The 16,812-nt window shown below is 48.0% G+C and overlaps 4 protein-coding genes and 1 non-coding gene across 10 annotated transcripts in view; 3 read left to right on the top strand and 2 right to left on the bottom strand.

Annotated features, from left to right (window-relative positions):
- SH3D19 (SH3 domain containing 19) overlaps window positions 1–4,479 on the top strand; it is an 81,553-nt gene extending 77,074 nt beyond the window's left edge. For all 5 annotated transcript variants that reach the window (XM_053976199.1, XM_053976196.1, XM_053976197.1 and 2 more), the window contains 2 exons: window positions 534–631; window positions 1,847–4,479. In XM_053976199.1, coding sequence (XP_053832174.1) covers window positions 534–631; window positions 1,847–1,963 — 215 coding nt within the window. In that variant the 3' untranslated portion in view covers window positions 1,964–4,479. The remainder of the gene's footprint in view (window positions 1–533; window positions 632–1,846) is intronic.
- Window positions 4,480–6,382: 1,903 nt separating this feature from the next.
- On the bottom strand, window positions 6,383–10,017 carry RPS3A (ribosomal protein S3A). Its single transcript, XM_053976398.1, has 6 exons — window positions 9,909–10,017; window positions 9,545–9,648; window positions 8,176–8,363; window positions 7,803–8,011; window positions 7,125–7,234; window positions 6,383–6,546 (listed from the first exon to the last, which is right to left on the bottom strand). The coding sequence occupies exons 1-6, from the start codon at window positions 9,968–9,970 to the stop codon at window positions 6,425–6,427; spliced, it is 795 nt and encodes a 264-aa protein (XP_053832373.1). The 5' UTR covers window positions 9,971–10,017; the 3' UTR covers window positions 6,383–6,424.
- On the bottom strand, window positions 6,812–6,881 carry LOC128806996 (small nucleolar RNA SNORD73). The gene has a single exon (XR_008437011.1). It is a non-coding gene; the product is annotated as a small nucleolar RNA SNORD73 (small nucleolar RNA).
- A 242-nt stretch (window positions 10,018–10,259) lies between the features above and the next one.
- Window positions 10,260–11,899, top strand: LOC128806361 (uncharacterized). Its single transcript, XM_053975864.1, has 2 exons — window positions 10,260–10,465; window positions 10,779–11,899. Exon 2 carries the CDS (start codon window positions 10,827–10,829, stop codon window positions 11,769–11,771), a length of 945 nt encoding a protein of 314 aa, XP_053831839.1. The 5' UTR covers window positions 10,260–10,465; window positions 10,779–10,826; the 3' UTR covers window positions 11,772–11,899.
- Window positions 11,900–11,995: 96 nt separating this feature from the next.
- LOC128806362 (ribonuclease CL2-like) lies at window positions 11,996–13,061 on the top strand. 2 transcript variants are annotated; one of them, XM_053975867.1, is made up of 2 exons: window positions 11,996–12,075; window positions 12,533–13,061. In XM_053975867.1, exon 2 carries the CDS (start codon window positions 12,539–12,541, stop codon window positions 12,968–12,970), a length of 432 nt encoding a protein of 143 aa, XP_053831842.1. In that variant the 5' UTR covers window positions 11,996–12,075; window positions 12,533–12,538; the 3' UTR covers window positions 12,971–13,061. The 2 variants fall into 2 exon arrangements, with proteins under 2 accessions (XP_053831842.1, XP_053831840.1); XM_053975865.1 differs by having other exon boundaries at window positions 12,058–12,141.
- Window positions 13,062–16,812: the final 3,751 nt, after the last annotated feature.

Here is a 16,812-nt window from a genome sequence, read left to right as displayed (position 1 = left end):
CTGCATGAACAACTCACACACCACCAGAGCCTTCAGTATTCTAAAGCTAAACTTAACTTTTGAACCAACTTCTCTAATAATAGCAGTATAATGTTCTAGTCAGTAAGTAATCTCTGAGGTTACACAGACTCTGGAATGTTTTCCAGTGTGGTTTGGGCACAGGCAAAACAGGGCCATTGAGCCACCTTTAAGGAATAATTCAGGAGTATTGATGCTGCTTCATCTTAGAGCAGAAAGAGGGAAAGTCAGCATTTATTATGTGTCACCATTGGGAAGTTCAAGTTAAGTGAGTTTTAAATTTAGTCTGCTTAGAAGCAGAACTGTGAGACTGTTTAATACTAAAAAATGAACTGGTGGCAGTAGAGTTTTTTTGTTCCAGTAGGACAGTGAATTTGGTACAGCAGCAGCAATAACATTTGGACAACTTGTAGCACAATAACACGGAGAAAACATGAGAATGACAGGAATCTTCTCCAGAAACAGAGATTTATTTCACTCCCATGCAAGTAACTTCTCTTGTCCACGTTCTGTAGCCAGGATAGAGCTGTCACAGCCTGGAGGAGGGAAGAAAGGAAAAGCCAAAGCTCTTTATGATTTTCATGGAGAAAATGAAGATGAGCTTTCCTTCAAAGTAAGTACCTCTCTTAGACCAATTTTCAAGAGGTCTCATGCCCCTACGGAGTGCTAAAAAATAAGGTTCATCCCCTGTGAATGTAGGCTTTAGACAAGAAGGATGAGCTCAGAGGTATTAACACATTTGCTAAGTGGTTTCTCTTTTCCCTTATCAGTCCTGTTACCTATCAGCAAAAATCTTCATTAAAGACTGACACTGAAAAGATAAACAAACCTTATTTTGCAGTACATTCAGTTCTTGATTGGTTGATATGGTCAAGGGAGCCTCTCTTTGGACTAGAAAGAAAACTCTTGAGTAGGAGGTGATGGTGAGAGTGCCAATACTACAGCAGCCAGGCCTCTAAGGGAAACCTAGTACAGCAAAATCTTGAACTGGCAACACAATTCAGAGTTACCATGGGAACAAGGGAAAAATTAAATACATGCTGTATGTCCAGATCATATTAAGCATGAACAAGAAACAGAGTACCCTTGATATTCAAAGTCATGATTTAGGTAACCATGTTCTCAAAAGCAAATTTCTGAGAAACAGTAGACTTTAATAGGAGCTGAAACACACAGTATTTTCTCTTCTAAAACTAGCAAAATAGTTGCAGCATTAGCAGCTTGCAATGCTGAAAGGATAGATGATTCTTTAAAGCAGAAAAGGGGAATAGAGGTGCTGAAAGAAAGGCCAGTACTTCAGATGAAGGGTGTGGCATGGGACAGTGAGAACAAGAACCAGGACCAAACACAGGACCTGCAATTTAAATGGCCATACTGAGCTTTTAGATTGATTTTCTTCTTTTTGGGAAAGTTTCCAAGTGCTAGAAAATACTGGGACTAAATTAAAAAAAAAAAAATCTTTCCAGTGTTTTAAGAAAACAAACCCTGGAAGCACACACAAATAAGCACTAAAGCAGGGGGCCCATGAGCCAGCTCTTAACATACCTGGAGAGGCAAAGCAATGTGAGAAGTTATCCAGCAGTGCTCTTCTGTCCCTCCAAAGGTGGTGTTTTTTCAGTACAGACAAGTATTTAGCCTAAAAGAAGCTTCAGCTGGTTTGGCAAACTATCTCCAAGAGATGTAACCAAGAGAAGAGACTGGCCACATCTTACTCCTCTTCTCTTTGATTGATATTGTTTCTAAATAGAATGAGCTCTGCATGCATTAACATTGCTCATTAAGATTGCACAGTAAGCTGTACTGACTCACGTTACTGCTTCTCTTACAGGCAGGTGACATGATAACAGAGCTGGAATCTGTAGATGAGGACTGGATGAGTGGAGAGATACTAGGAAAGTCGGGGATATTTCCCAAGAACTTTGTTCAGATTTTAAAAACACCATGAAGTGTTGCCTTTCTACTACTCCCTGCGTGTGGGAGAGAATGTTTTCTACCCTAAAGGCACAGCAAAGACATCAACAAGTGTTGATTATCAATGTTTTGCACTACTTTTTCTAGACAGTCATAGTAGTATCTTGAAGTCAGATAAGAAAATTTGAGTCTTTTGTGACAGTGTATGTAATCATGTTTCATGAATGCTCAGAGAGCAAAACAAGCAGGCTTTTTAGCCATTTCCAACTAGGGAAATACTGTGGTGCAACACCATTTTAACTTATATAGCATTCTAGTATGTTTACTCTCTGGTATTATATTTCTCATGCACAAAGTCTGCATAACATAAGCTGCTTTGGCCTTCTTTGAACTTCTTAAGATCCAAACTTTAAAAATTGTTTTAATATATAATTACAGCACTCAGTATGTAGATGAAGTTTGATATTCAGGTTTCATTACTGCTTGAGTTCCACATTAGCAGTAGAATCCACTTGTTTTATGATTTAGAGGATAAGAAAAATAACTGGTATTTCTAAGTAGAAAGGTATTAATCTAATACTGGTAAGAGGGGAAATGGAGAAATAAATCCTTGTGTAGTATCCTTCTATTCTTAGCCCAAGCTGCTCATACAGCAAGATCACAAAAGTAAAATTTGTGAGTATTTTGCCTCTTAATTCTGTTTACATTGGTATGACTCATCTTAGACCTTCCTTGCTTTCCTCAAAATACTTTGCAAGTACAGGTTTCGTTTTTTCCTACTGCCCACTGTTCTTGGAGCACCATCATACCCTTCTTTCCTAGCTGAAGTTAGCAACAGACTGTTGATTGAACTTTCTCAGATCCAGCCATGGAATAGCTGCACTATTCTAACTATTTGCCCCTCCACTCCCCTCGTGGAAGTGGAAAGCCAGTGTTCACCCAGTATGCATTTTATTTGTCACTCAAGCACTGGAACATACTTCAGTAACACTATTCCTATTCTTAACATGAAGGATATTACACAGCCTTGGGTTTAGTTCTCAGCAGACATGGGATTAGTTTCCAGTTTGTTGCCACATACCAGATACACTGAGAATCCTTATAAATGGTCTGTCGAGGCCGTAAGGAAAACATGCCTGGCAAGAGGTTACTCCAAACAGCTCTAACCAAGGCACTTGGTAAAAAGCAGCAGTGTAGCTTAACTGACCAACTAAGATGGATGTGATTGAGGTAGTTTCAGATTATAGGAATTTCTGGTAGTCAGTTCTTTTTTGTAACAGCAAGGAATGGGCATCTAGTCCCAGGGGCAGACTGGAGTTCACCTGAAGCAAGCCTGAGGGACCTGCAGTGCAGACATGAGTGTCTCAGCACCATCCACCCAGCAGTCACTGCCAGGCCGTGGAACTTGCACAGACAGACACAGGCCCCACTTTGTGTTCTGCTGTGTTTGAACTACACCAGTACCCTTCACACAACTGGGGGGATGAAGACCACACAAAGTTTTAATGAGCTGAGGAACTGGACTTCTACTGCCATTAGGGATTAACATGATAAGCAAAATGCTGAAGTACGTGCTGTTCTAGAAGGTTGGAAATGCAACAATGGCTACAGCTGTTACTCAGTTTTAGCAGCCCCAGCAAGCCTGTCCAGAACTCCTGTGGAATCATGTGGAAGTCCACAGCCAAGGACAATCCTTCCCGCTCTCTTAAGTTTTCCTGTTAGGAGATTCTAAAGGTTCTTTATTCAAAAAAAAAAAAAACAGTTATCTCCTAAAGAAATCCAAGGAATAGCCAGATCCTTCAAAGACATACCACATCAGTGTGGTGGTAGATGAGGCTGAAGTGTATGATGTTTACTTACTGTTTGTCTGGCAGTTTTCTAATGTTTTGATACAATTCTCAAAAGTAGAACTGATTTTTTTATATTTTTTTTCAATTTCCTCTTTTCCATTTTTATAACTGTGTCTTGACCAGTTGTTTTTTGTAACTTCACTGAATGTTTAAAGTCAGTGCCTGTTCATTGACAAGACCACTCTGCTGTATGTAATCTCCTCTCTGTGGGGCAGGGCAGGAGTAGCAGCAAGGCCTTTTACTCAGAGCACCGAGTGCCATCTAAGGGCTGCTCGCATGGCTGCAGGCAGCTGACACGGCGTCTCTGTGAACGCTCAAGCAAGGGAGATAGATGCTCGGCTTTTACAGGGCAGGATTTTCCGAAGACAGTGCCCAATACCACCACCGTAAGACCGATCACATGACATTCCTAAGGTGTACAAAAAAGCCGAGGATGAGGTGAAGTGCAAATCTTAACTGCAATGTAGTAGCAAATTCCAGCTGTAACCTTAATCCAGCTAGATCTCCATGTATTAGAATAAAAGCCTCACTTACCAAAATATTTTGTTTGACCCATCCTCTAGAAATATCTTCAGGAAGGTATCTTGGTTCTGTGTACAATGAACAGTATCCTAACTAAACCTTTGTTAAGTCCAGTAAGTTTGTTATGGTACCTCTGTAAATTAAGAATGTATTTAACCAATAAAATTTTTATAATTAAGTCATGGTGGCATTTTAATTGTCTTATGCTATGGAAAGCTGAGCTTTCCACTTGACAGTTTGAGAGATCTCATTCTGCAAAGTAACACCCCACCCCCAGACAAGCAGTCCAAACCCCTCAGAGAACCTGGATGATTTTAACAGGTTATTCAAGCCTTTGCACTTGGGTGTGCCTCACACTCACCACCTACAGAACCTTTTGCATTTTGCTACCTGCAGCAAGCAGCTGTCACCACAGGGTGTCACACGCGCAGTGGTTCTCACTGTGACAACGTCGTGAGGAAGACACAGGCTGATCCTGCACGTAATTTAGGTGTGCTCTGCTGATTGCTGCTGTCATGCTCCATGATTTTTCAGCTGGTATTAAATGAGAGAATACAGAGAATGATGCACAGTATTTTCCTTCCTGCTTTCCCCCCACCTGAAATCACATTACAAAGCGTGCATTTACCCAGAACACCTACGTGGCAATGCACTGTTCCAAACAATACATTTAAAAGCCTGAAAAAATCCCAAGTTCTTGTTTTCTCCCCCACTCCTCTTGGACTAACCCTTTGGCAACATACAGTCCTCAGATATGCAAGTAACAAAACCTACAGCTTCAAATATGTGCCTGTCTGGGATTCCTGGAGGCAGGTGGCACCTGCCTCAGCCGTACAGATGGAAAGAGCAAAGCAACATGATTCCTTCCCCCTGTTCCAAGGCGCCGTGTTGAGCACTCGCTACTCTTCTTTCCAGTACACAAAGTGGAAAAAACAGAACGTATTAAAATTGTAACTTGGAATCACAAGACAAAATTACATCACCTGCAGCATTCTGAAGTAAGTTCAAAAGCAATCTTCTCATTTTGCCTATTACTTGGTCCAAACCAGCATTATCAACCAGGAAAATGTAAAAATCCCTGACAGGGAACAGTACAGCCATCATGGGTAGCAGGGCCCCTCTCCTCCAGTAGCTTTGTAGGAACAGTAGTATTTTCACTATTTTCCTTTATTTCATGTCCAAAGCTCTGTGACAACCAATTGCAAGAGCCACCACTCTCAGAATTCCGCATTTTGCTCTCAGTTTTAAATCATTAACTTACCAACAATTTAATAGGACTAAGTTTAGGTTTGTTGGCCTAAACAAAACACATTGATAGCGCACAAAACTCATTTTAGCCTAAAAAAAAGCCAACGTAAGTTGAACAAGAAGCAAAAACGCTGTTAGATAATGAAAATCAGTCTTAATATTACTCAGCAAAACATTTAAGTGCTTTGTTTTCAGAATACACACCATTGCCTCTTTACAGACTTTTTTTCCCCTGAAGTCCTACAGGTTTTCCATTACAGTCATCCCTCAGTTCTGACAGGTTAAAATCCAACACCCAACTCCAGTGCTCGAGCACATTTTGGATTTTTCTGCAATGCTCAAAATTAACACTGCTTCCATCATCGTAATTACAACTTCAGCACCTTCAAACACCTTCTGACTACCAGAGACCACACCTATCCCATGAGAGGTTGACCATGAAATTTAAACATATGCACATTATTCTGAAGCAAGTCATGTGGATAAAACTGTAACACTTCCCAGTAGTACCAAATTCTGACACAGATTTCCCTGTGCAATTTCTGCCTTCGCTGTACTCTGTGAGGCACCTCTCACCAATACAATCTCTGCACACATACACAAGTTTTTTTTTTGGTGAGGACTAAAATTACTGGGTAAAGCCATCAGAGAGAATCCACAGAAAGGACATCCCACCTTCTTCCACCCATCTCCACAACACAATTGGAGAAGTACATGTGTACTTCTTTTATTTAATTTTTTTAAACCAAGGCCATAGGTTTACCTTTTCGAAAACTCATCCACACATCCAGTACCAATATTGTCCAGCAGCAATACAGGCAACCAAGCATTAGTTCTGTATATTAAAACCTTTTATTTTCCACCAATTTTTAGTTTCACACAGACTCTTGCACAGGCGGCTCATATCCATCAGCTCGTTCTACCTTGGTGCCTGCCTCATCCCCAGAGGGCTTTCCAGCACCACCACCTTCACCATGCAGCTCCATCAGCTTGCCCACTAAAAAGAAGCAGAGACAGAAACAGTGAGAGATAGACCTGTTTGAACAGTTTTAAATTACTCAATTATTCACGACACAGAAATGAAACCACCAGAACATTTTCTGTAGGTAGGACTAAGTCCACTGCAGACAGCTCATGCACAAAGATGCTGCTGCAGTGACAGACAGAAGCAAGCAGTGAAATAAGGCTATGTAACGAAACTACAAATGACACCTTCTCCTAAAAGGATCTGGACTCAAGAACCTACTGCTGCATTACACGGGAATGTCAGAAATTGGTGAAATGGAATCATTCCACATCATCTGGGACCGAAACATTTTGTCATCATTCATTCCCAAAGCAAAGCTTTTAAACATTCAGCAGCAGTTCCAGGCGAGAATTCAAGAAGCTCCACACTGGACACTCACTGCTTGGCTTTCAATCCTGGAAGCCACACATCGGGACAAGGACATGCTTTCCCTTCTACAACTACTAAAGCTCACTGATGCTGCTGTAACATCTTTTATCCAAAAGCAAACACATTTAAACTCCCTCCTTTCCACACCCTCCTCCAAATGTCTGCAGGAACAGACTTACATTCAAACTTGGGCTTCTTGAGCATCTTCACCTTGCGGACATAGACATCGTGCAGAGGGTAAATGGACTGGCAGGCCTTCTCGATGTCCTTGCCAATGCTGTCTGGGATCCTGAGAAATCACAGAGCACCACAATGCTAAAAACTCCACCTGCTTCTGCAGCTTAAAAAACATCCTTAACAATACAAAATATTCTACAAAAGTTTACACCATCACACTGACAATTTTCTTCAAGTACATTTAGATTCTATGACACCTCCCTTACAATGTTAGAAGGGACATAGTGCAAGTGTGCTCACTCTGAGAGCAAATCTGCCAACTTGTGGAAGCAATCAGCCCACTTTGAGAAAATCTTCTATCAGAAGAGCTCAGAGCATTCACAGCCCAAGTGGATCAGAATTACAACTTTAGTCTGTAGAAATGTGAACCACAAATCTTCTGGAGAGTGATTTTGTATTTATGCAAACGTGACAGCGGATTCAGGTCAGATGGGATGCAGACACTAAGAGGAGCCATTTGCAGAAAAGGGCAGTTGTCTTTTCCACAAGAGGGACTCCTTGCCTGGTCTCTGACAAACAGCCTGGGATGCACCAGCACTCCCCAGGCACTCAGCAACAACCAACCCCCAAACAAGGATTTAAACTGTAGGGGACAAAAAAAGAACACGGCCAAAGCTTACAGCTTATTGACAACTTCCTTCAGGTCATTGGTCTGCACCTCGCGGGTCATGATCTCCATCATTTTCTTACGGATCTGCCGGACCTGCTGGTGCTGGGCATAGGAGGTCTTGCGGATTTGGTTATTGCGCTTCTTGGTGAAGCCCACGCAGAAGAGGCGCAGCAGGTACCCATCTGTGGTTTTGACATCCACGTGGGCTTCAATCATTGTCTGAAAGAGGAAGCACGGAACATTTACCACCCACGCAGCACAGGCTGCCCAGCCCCACACGCCCCACGCCGTCTGACGCTGCTTCAAACGCGGCTTTGCCAGGCACCAGCGCTTCCCTCCCTCCCTGAGGCACCGGCAGTGACCAGACCTTGTTTCTTACACACCTGCCATTTTTTGACCATGGAGCACATTTTGTCCCGTGTGAGGTCCATCCCATGGAAGTTGGTCAGACAGTTTTTGCCCTGAACGTCCTCAGTGATCAGTTTAAATTTGCGGAAGGCAACCTCATCATTCTGCAGATCAGCCAGGCTCACTTCAAACACGCGGCCCTTCAGCCCATCAGAGGCAATTTCTGGGAGATGGAACAGAATAAAACACCTTAGATTAACATTAGAAGCACATTCTTCAAATCAGATACTGAATTCCTGCTGGAATCCCGTTCTCTGATGTTTTCTAATGGTGATCACAGAGCCAACAAGGTTGGAAATTTCTCTGATGTTTTCTAATGGTGATCACAGAGCCAGCAAGGTTGGAAATTTCTCCCTTTGGGAGGAATCTTTCAAGGCAATAGTATCAGGTGTGGGATATGAACAGCAGCACACGGCAGATTCCACCACGTGTAATAATTTGGTTTGTTTCAAGCATAAATGGGTTACAGAGTATTTGGAAATTATGAACAGTAATGAGAAAACTAAACATAAAAAGCCACAAGTGCTCAGCAGAGATGAAGCAGCAATGAACGGCCCAGTACAATCATTTCACAGCTCCTCCTCCAACGAACAACCATTTTAACAACACCAGCTGGTTGATACTTCGTTTGGCAGTGACCCTCATTTTTTTTTGTTTCACATGTTCGAAGTAACAATCAGCATCCTAACTTTGAGTGCAGCCAGCAGAGTATCATAAAGCTATTTAGCCATTCTGCATGGATAAGCTTCCAAAAATAGGGTTACCTCTGCATTCCTAACAGAGGTCTCCTCTTTCTAAGGTGTGCCAGATGATATAAAACCAAATTTACCCTCCTGTGATACATCCGTGTTCCCATTAAGTCAGCAATCCTGGCTCTAATTTTTACCCAAAACCTTTAAATTTCAGATATTTCAGCGTCTTGATGTGCTGGTTGTTACAATCCTATTAGGACTAAGGTCTCCTGTAGCACTGTCCCACATCTCTCCCTGTGACAATCAGGACTACTGCATGTTTCTTGAACTTTTCCCAACTTGCCAAGTTATCACAAGGAGAGCTCATTAGAAACTTCAGGCCCTTCCTTCCACGGTTTGGCATTCTTGTACAAACAAGAGCCCAGCATACAAACTTCCTGCATGAAATGAGCTAAGCTCATTTATGCGAACAATTCGGTCAACTCAAAAAAAATCCACTCAAATCACCCAACTTTTTAAGCTTCCAAGCTCGTAACAGTACAAGCAAACCCCATTTTTCAGCAGTCTTTCATGCAACAAGTTCTTTAAGCGCTTGGAGCTAGCACACGGAGCAAACACAATCCCCTGTACTGCCCCAACCCCAACTACTCACTAGTTCCTTGAGTCCTGGTGACAAGCGTCTTCCCGATGTTTCGGATATTGAACATCGCCGGTGCTTTGACATCGTACCAGTCCTTCTTGGAGAAAGGGTCGACCCTTAAATCAAACGAAGAAGGTTTTTTAACCGACTTTCTCAGGCCACACCGGGCTGCAGTAAGACCTTCCTCTCCGACTGCCCGCCGCCGCTCCCGCCCCGCCGGGCCCACGCCCGCCCGCCTGACGCCACGACAGCATCGGCCCTGCTCCGGCCGGGCCGCGGCCGCCATCCGCCCCGCATCCCCGGCATCCCACCTCCGCGGCGCCCCGCCCGGCGCCCCCGGGCACCGCCCGCCCGCCCGCGCCCCGGCGGCGCTCACACTTTCTTCTTGGCGCCCTTCTTGCCGCCCTTGGTGAGGCGCTTGTTCTTCCCGACCGCCATGGTCCGGCCCGCGCCGCGGAAAGGGCGGGGCGCGCGCGCTCCCGCGAGATTATACGAGAGCGGCGCTCGCGCGAGACCTGCGAGAACGGGGCCGCCTCCAGCGCCGGGAGCGGGGGCGGCCCCGCCCGGGACGAACCACGGCGGGACGGAACCAACGGCACGGGGGGGGCGGGGGGAGGCTCGGCGCAGCCCGTGCTCGTGAGCGCCCCCGCCCGGAGCCCTGCGGAGCGCCCGGCCCGGCGCTGCCGGCCCGGAAGTGGCGATTGGCCGGGCGGGGCCGCTGCGCGGACGGGCAGAGGCACAGGCGCGGCCTTCGCCGCACCCACTGCGCCCGGGCGAAAGGCAGGTGCCGCCTCCCGCCCGTTCTGATGTCTTCAAGCTGAATTACCTGTCCCCAGGCTGAGTCTCGTCACCTTTTGTAAACGAAACTGATGTCGTCTAGTATTTTCTTCAATGGAAGTTGCTTAATGAAGAACTTTGTATTTCAAGTATCACGTAAGAGTACCGTCATACAAATAAATCAAATAAATATACATCGATAGATGAGGAATATGCATTAGACAGGCGGGCTCATGTAAATATTACTGTATAAAAGATATTACTTTTTATCCCATGGTGTGTTTGATTTCTCAAACCGCCACCTTGCATCCTGTGCAGAATAAATAACATCTCCTTTCTAAACTATGTTTAGAGAGCTCCTAAAATCGGCAGCTTTCCCAGGCCCTGGGGCACCGAGGGAATAACCAGAAGTTGGTGGTCTGGGCTGCCCCAAATGCCCTGGCTGATGGCTCCTCTCCCCACTGCACAGGGCAGGAGGAGGCTTCACTCAGCCCTCCTGCATGGGCAGGGATGGCTCATGGAGAAGCGGTGCCCAGGACAGCGCCAAGCAGTTGGAACCCCCTTGGAACAAGAGCTGACCACAGGCTGTGGCTCACCAATGAGCCTCAGAGCAGCCTCTGGCGAGGACATGCCTGAGGCTCTGCCAGGTAGGATGGGATCCAGCACAGGTACCTGCACCATGCCCGCTAGAGACAGCCCACTGCCAAGCATCCAGGCTTGTTCCTCCTCTTGTGGGCGCCATCTCTTTTCCACCCACACCAGGACAGTGGGAAGCAGAGTGTGTCCGAGGGGTCATGGTGAGAGTCCCCATCCTCCTTCCATGCCCAGGAGCAGGGAGGGTATTGAGAGTCAGCAGGAGACTGTGCTGACCTTCCATGTCTGCAAGGTTTTGGCCAGGTGCCTGAGCTGTTCCCACTGTAGGGGCTGTGTACCTTTGAGGAGGATTTCTTCAGAGGCTGTAGAAATGCCACCAGAGCCCAGGGCAGGACCCTCTGCGCCTTCACTGTGGCCAGTATTGGAAGTGTTACAGCTCTTTAGGGAAAGGTGCTGCCCAGGACCTCATTCTCTCTTTGCCACTTCCCATCAGAGTCTCTCTGATGTCTTTGAAGAGGAGGATGGAGACCACTTGCACCCACTCGTGACAGCCTCTCCTGGGCACTGCATGCCTCTCCCTCTGGAGAGGACATGCTTGCCTTGGGGCTCCATTACGATGGTCAAGGGAAAGGAGTATTTGGTGAGCTCAGGCTGGTTCCTGGCTCTCTGCTTGTCTCTGCATCAATGGAGCAGCATGGGAGGTAGCAGTGAGGAAAAATGCATCCTGGCACTTCCCAGGAGTATGAATTTGCCTGCAAGGGGACACGGGGAAAAGGAACACATAGGCCCCTTAGCACTGCAGAAGAGCTGTGGATGTGCCGTATCTTTCAAGAGTTGTAGGAACAGCTGCCAGCTGCCCCAGTGGTGATGGTGACATCCTGCCCCCCCACCAGGGAACCACACAGCTTGCCCTGCCACCCAAAAGGACCCAGGTATCCTGCTTTTCATGGGACAGGTGGCCAAGGCCAGAGTGGGCAGGGGCCACCCAAGGGGATGCACGCAGACGGTCACGGGTTCGTTAATGACTACCTAATGACCTTGGCGGCCATGAGGGTGAGCGGGGCCTCCTGGACACCTGGCTCCGCCCAGACATCCACTGGACCTTGCTCTTTACCCTGCCCCTCCTCCTGGATCCTTGCCCATTGGGCACAGCTGGGGCCAGTATAAAAGAGGTGCAGAGGAGTGGGAGGGATCCTGGAGACCCTGAGCCCATAAGGGAAACTGAGGCGTGCACACAGGTGCGGGTGAAGGGTGCATAGGGGACCAGAAGGTCTGTGGGAGGGCTCTGTGAGGAACAAGCATCCAGTGGGGAAGGGAGGCTGTTTATGGCATCTGGGTGTGGGGGCACGGGGTGGATCTATAGGGGAGCCAGGGGTCTGAGGAGCAGGTAGGGGGTGTTCCATGGGGGACTGAGGCTTCTGGGGAGTGCATAACTTTAGGGGACCCCTGCATTCAGGCAAGATCCACAGATAGCCCAGCTGTCCAGAGATGAGCCCCCTGCACTGGGAGGGGATTTGTCTGGGACCCAGGGATTTGGGAGGGGGAGTCTGTAGAATAACCAAGCACTCAGGGTGGGATTTCCAGTCGGGGGCCCAGAGGTCCAGATGGCCCTAACCCCACCTTCCCTAGGTGGCCATGGCGGGCTGGGTGCTGTGCATGACCTTGGTGCTGGCAGCACTGGCAGGGGCGGCGGGCGAGACCCGCTACGAGAAGTTCCTGCGGCAGCACGTGGACAACCCCCGGACGTCCACGCTGGCGGCGCATCGCTACTGCGAGACCATGCTGGCACGGCGGCGGGTGACGGCCCCGAGCAGGTGCAAGCCCTCCAACACCTTCGTGCACGCCCCGGCCGCGGACCTGGTGGCCGCCTGCTCCCAGGCGCCCGACCCCGCCACGGGGTTCCACAGCACCCCGAGCGCCCTGAGCCTCACGGCGTGCCGCCTGCGCGGCGGGGACACGCGGCCGCCCTGCGCCTACCGCGCCCGCCAGGCGCAGCAGCACGTGCGCGTGGCCTGCCGCGACGGGCTGCCCGTGCACCTGGCGGGCACCTACACGGCCCCACAGTGAGGCCTGGCATGGCGGCCCCGTGGGCCCTCGGGGCGGATCCTCCCTCCCATCATGGGCTCTGTTAGTGCTGGCAATAAAGGAGGTGTCAGAGGCCTTGGCTCCAGCATCAGCTTCTGGCGGGACCCTGCGATATACCCCACCCTGGCTGCCCCCTGTGCTTCTTGGGTGACCCCAACCCTATCCAAGCTGTATTTGGCCCCCATGTGCTTATAAATCCCTGGGATTTATTTTTTCCCAGCCTTCTGGGAAAACCCATAGCCCCCTGGGGTGTCTCTGCCCTCTCCCCTTTCTTGGATGTCTCACAACTCCCATGGGTTCCCCATAATCACCACCACCCTCCCAGCAAGGCCCACCAATCTCCTGGATGTGTACCCAGCCCTCTCCCCAGTGTCTTGACCCTTTGGGTGTCACATTGCTTTCCTGGATAGCCCATAACTTTCACAGGGTTTCCCAACCTCCCACATGCCTTATAACCCCCCTGGGTACCCCCAAATTCCCCCATGTCTGCGCCATAAACTGTCAGATGCCCCATCTCCCACATGCCTCTGACCCCATCCGTGACCTCTCTGGGGCTGAAGCTGCTCCCCCTTGGGGCCCCCACAGGACTGAGCCCCAACTGGGGCCACACAGAGCCCTGAGCCACCATCCCACACTGAACGCAACACACACGCACACAACGCACACAAAACCTGCACTGGGCACACAGCGTGTAGCCACACTTACAACACAAAGCATTCAACACTCACAGCCCTGCTCTTAGCACAGCACACTGCATCAGCACACACAGGACGCACATACCAGCACATGCACACGGTATGCACACACATACAGAAGTTGTGTTCCTGAGTCTCGATGGGATTTCACAGTTTCAGCTGGTGTTCTTCATCTCGTCCTTCATTCTTTCCATCAGTACTTACCAGTACACTTAAAAACTCCCCCTGTCTGAGCCTTCTCTTCTCCAGGCTGAACAGTCCCTGCTCTCTCAGCTTCTGCTCTGGTCAGGCATGCTCCAGTCCCTTCATCATCATCAATTCCTTGCTGGACTCTCTCCAGTATGTCCCTGTCTCTCATGTACTGGGGAGTCTACCACTGGATCCAGGACTCCAGGTGTGTCTCAGTAGTGCTGAGCAGAGGAGCAGGATTACATCCCTGCATGTGCTGGCAGCACTCTGCCTAATGCACCCCAGTAGGCTGGGGAACCCCTTTGCTCTGGTCCTATTGCTGTGGGAGTCCTGAGAAGTCCCATGGGACTGCTGTCATCCAGGAGCTGTGCTGCTACAAAAAGGCAGCCCAAATGCATCCAGAAAGTGTAGCTGAGGAGGAAAAGGAGTGCAGAAAATGGTCTTTCCAATCCTTTTCCTCTCTCCCCAGGATACCTGTTGCTCATGTGCCTCAAGTAACTCAGGTGCTCCTTTTCTGAAATTCAGGTGAAAGGCATTTTGAGGGCCATTCATGGACTGGTGAGCTCCACCTCTCAGCACTGGCCCAGTAAGGGGAGCACTACTCTTTGCGCACTGGGAAGGAATTGGGGTATTTCAAAGGTATTGGCATTTCTGGACCTGCAATTTACAGCAGACTCATTTCTCCACACTGCTTACTCCTGGCCATGGGAGGAGCTGACTGGCTCAGGAGGGAATACTCAGGGTCTCTGCAAGTACAAGGGTTTGATCTCTGCTTCTTGCTACCTTGGTTCTTCAGGACTTGGAGGAGGATTCCACCTCTCCAATTGTTCTCTAGTAGCTGAGATCATCCTGGCAGTGACAGAGAAAAATATCATCACCGTGATTTACCCCACAGGCTTTGCAGTACAGGCTCTGAAGAGCATGGGAGAGGTGGCACCCATCCTAGGGAAACAGCCCTGAGCCACAGTCCCAAAACAGCAGTGCCATTTCTGGGATGCCCAGCATGCTGCAGCTACCTGAGTCTGCTGGAAAGTCTGGATGATTCCTGGATCTCCAATTTGATGGCAGGGCAGCTCACCACTTCAGCACATCCCATCCCATTATTGCACTATTGGTTCACTTCTCTGCTGTGTTTTCTCCTAAGACGCAGCTCTGTTTCTTCAGCATGTGTTTGTGTCTGTTCTTTGTGAAGGCTAAAGGGAAAAAAATAGCCACAAAGGAATCAGGATATCCAGAGGGTGTTGTGGCCTTTGCCACAAGCAGCAGTGGACCATTTACAGGCAGTGGTCAGCAAATTTGTAATGGCAGCAAGCAGCAAAAGGCCAGGGAACAACTGGTGCCTGAAAACAAAGGAAGGAATTTTGCAATATTATGTTTTAATAAATCAGTGCATTTATTTCCCAATTGGTTCCTCATTTAGGTACTTTCATGTCCTGTCTAACACAGTCAAATATAAAGTTGTGAGGTTTGTGGTTGATTCTGCTTTGTAACACAGAAACTGATCATCTCTGCTTTGTGGGTGGGAGTTAAGCAGCTTTCCTAAGGTCACAGAAAAGTCTAAGAGAGGAGCTCAGTTCAGACCTCCTCAGCCCTATTTAACAGCCTCCTTTCCCATTGATGAGCTTTTTTTTTTCTGAAGAAAAAAAAAGATGCGACCAAAAACGTTTCAAAAACAGCACTATATGCCTAAAACTTGTCTCTGAGTCATATCTGCTTAACTTTCATGCCCAGCCTTTGCTTTGACAGTGGTCAGCCTGCTCTGCTCACTCACTCTATTGTCAAACAATTCATTCCTCCACCAGAAACTGGCTGTTGCTTGTTTACACAGGGAAATGAAACAAATAATGCTTACTCACATGCTTCATTTATGGCTCACAAGCTTCCACCGCCCAGCCTTTGATGATAAAAAATGAGAGGCATGAGCAGTGTGTCAATATTTCCAGTGCTACTGTGGAAATGTGTTCCTGCTCCTTGAAAAGAAAGGGCATTTTTTCAGAACCAGAATTGCTTAAGCAGGCACTGCAGAGACCTTCAGATGTATTTACTCAGCAAAGTCATATATCAGCTCCATGGATTTGGCAGAACAAGTCCTGTGAAACGAGGCTGTTGCTGCATGCCATGCATGCCGAAATTGACATTGGAAAAAGCTTCTTTCCAGCGTATCACTTGCTCTTAAAATATACCCTGCACAAATACAGCAAAATACAAGACAGTTTCTGTGCAGCACATCCGCCTTTCTTGTGTGCTTGGACCACTGGGAAAGGGGCTGCCAGGCTGCCTGGGGGCAGCACAAGACAAGAAAACATTCCTTTCCCCCTCCAGCAGTACCTCTGAGATCCTGGGCTCTGTGCTGCTCCTCAGCACTGGTCCCTATGGCACACAGACATCAAGCTGAGCTCCCAATCAGACATATCCTGCAATCCTCCTTCCCCCTGACCGGGTGACACACTTGGCTCCCAGGGTGCAGGGTCATCTGTATCCCCTGCCACAGAGGGAATGATCCATCCCATCCAGCATTCTTGCAGAGGTTCCTGGGCATGGGGACAAGAATGCCTGCTAGGAATAGGGGAGCTGGTGCTCATGGCATGGTGGGGACAGCAAAGACAAGGAGGGCATAAGACAGCAAAGTCCTCAAACTCAGCTGTGGCACTCAGCTGAGGCTTAGGTGTCATTTTCCCCAGAACAGCTACACATCAGAAATCCTAATGCACTTCTCCCGTTCAAGCATCGACCCTAAGACCTAAAATCTAGGCTGGAGAAGAAGCATGAGCTACCATAGGGGAAGTACCAGGAAAGCCAGGAGCTAAGAATTTCTGTTTGAGACCAAGAGGCCACCCACCCAATCTAAAAAAAAATATAGCTGAAAAATATTATTGTTGGCCTCTGGTCTGTTGGGAATGCTGCTGCCAAGACCAACACCAGAACCAGACTCAAGTGCTC

The sequence above is a fragment of the Vidua macroura genome, chromosome 4 (assembly GCF_024509145.1).
Source record: "Vidua macroura isolate BioBank_ID:100142 chromosome 4, ASM2450914v1, whole genome shotgun sequence".
NCBI classification, from domain to species: domain Eukaryota; kingdom Metazoa; phylum Chordata; class Aves; order Passeriformes; family Viduidae; genus Vidua; species Vidua macroura.
This window is presented reverse-complemented; position numbering and strand designations above follow the sequence as displayed.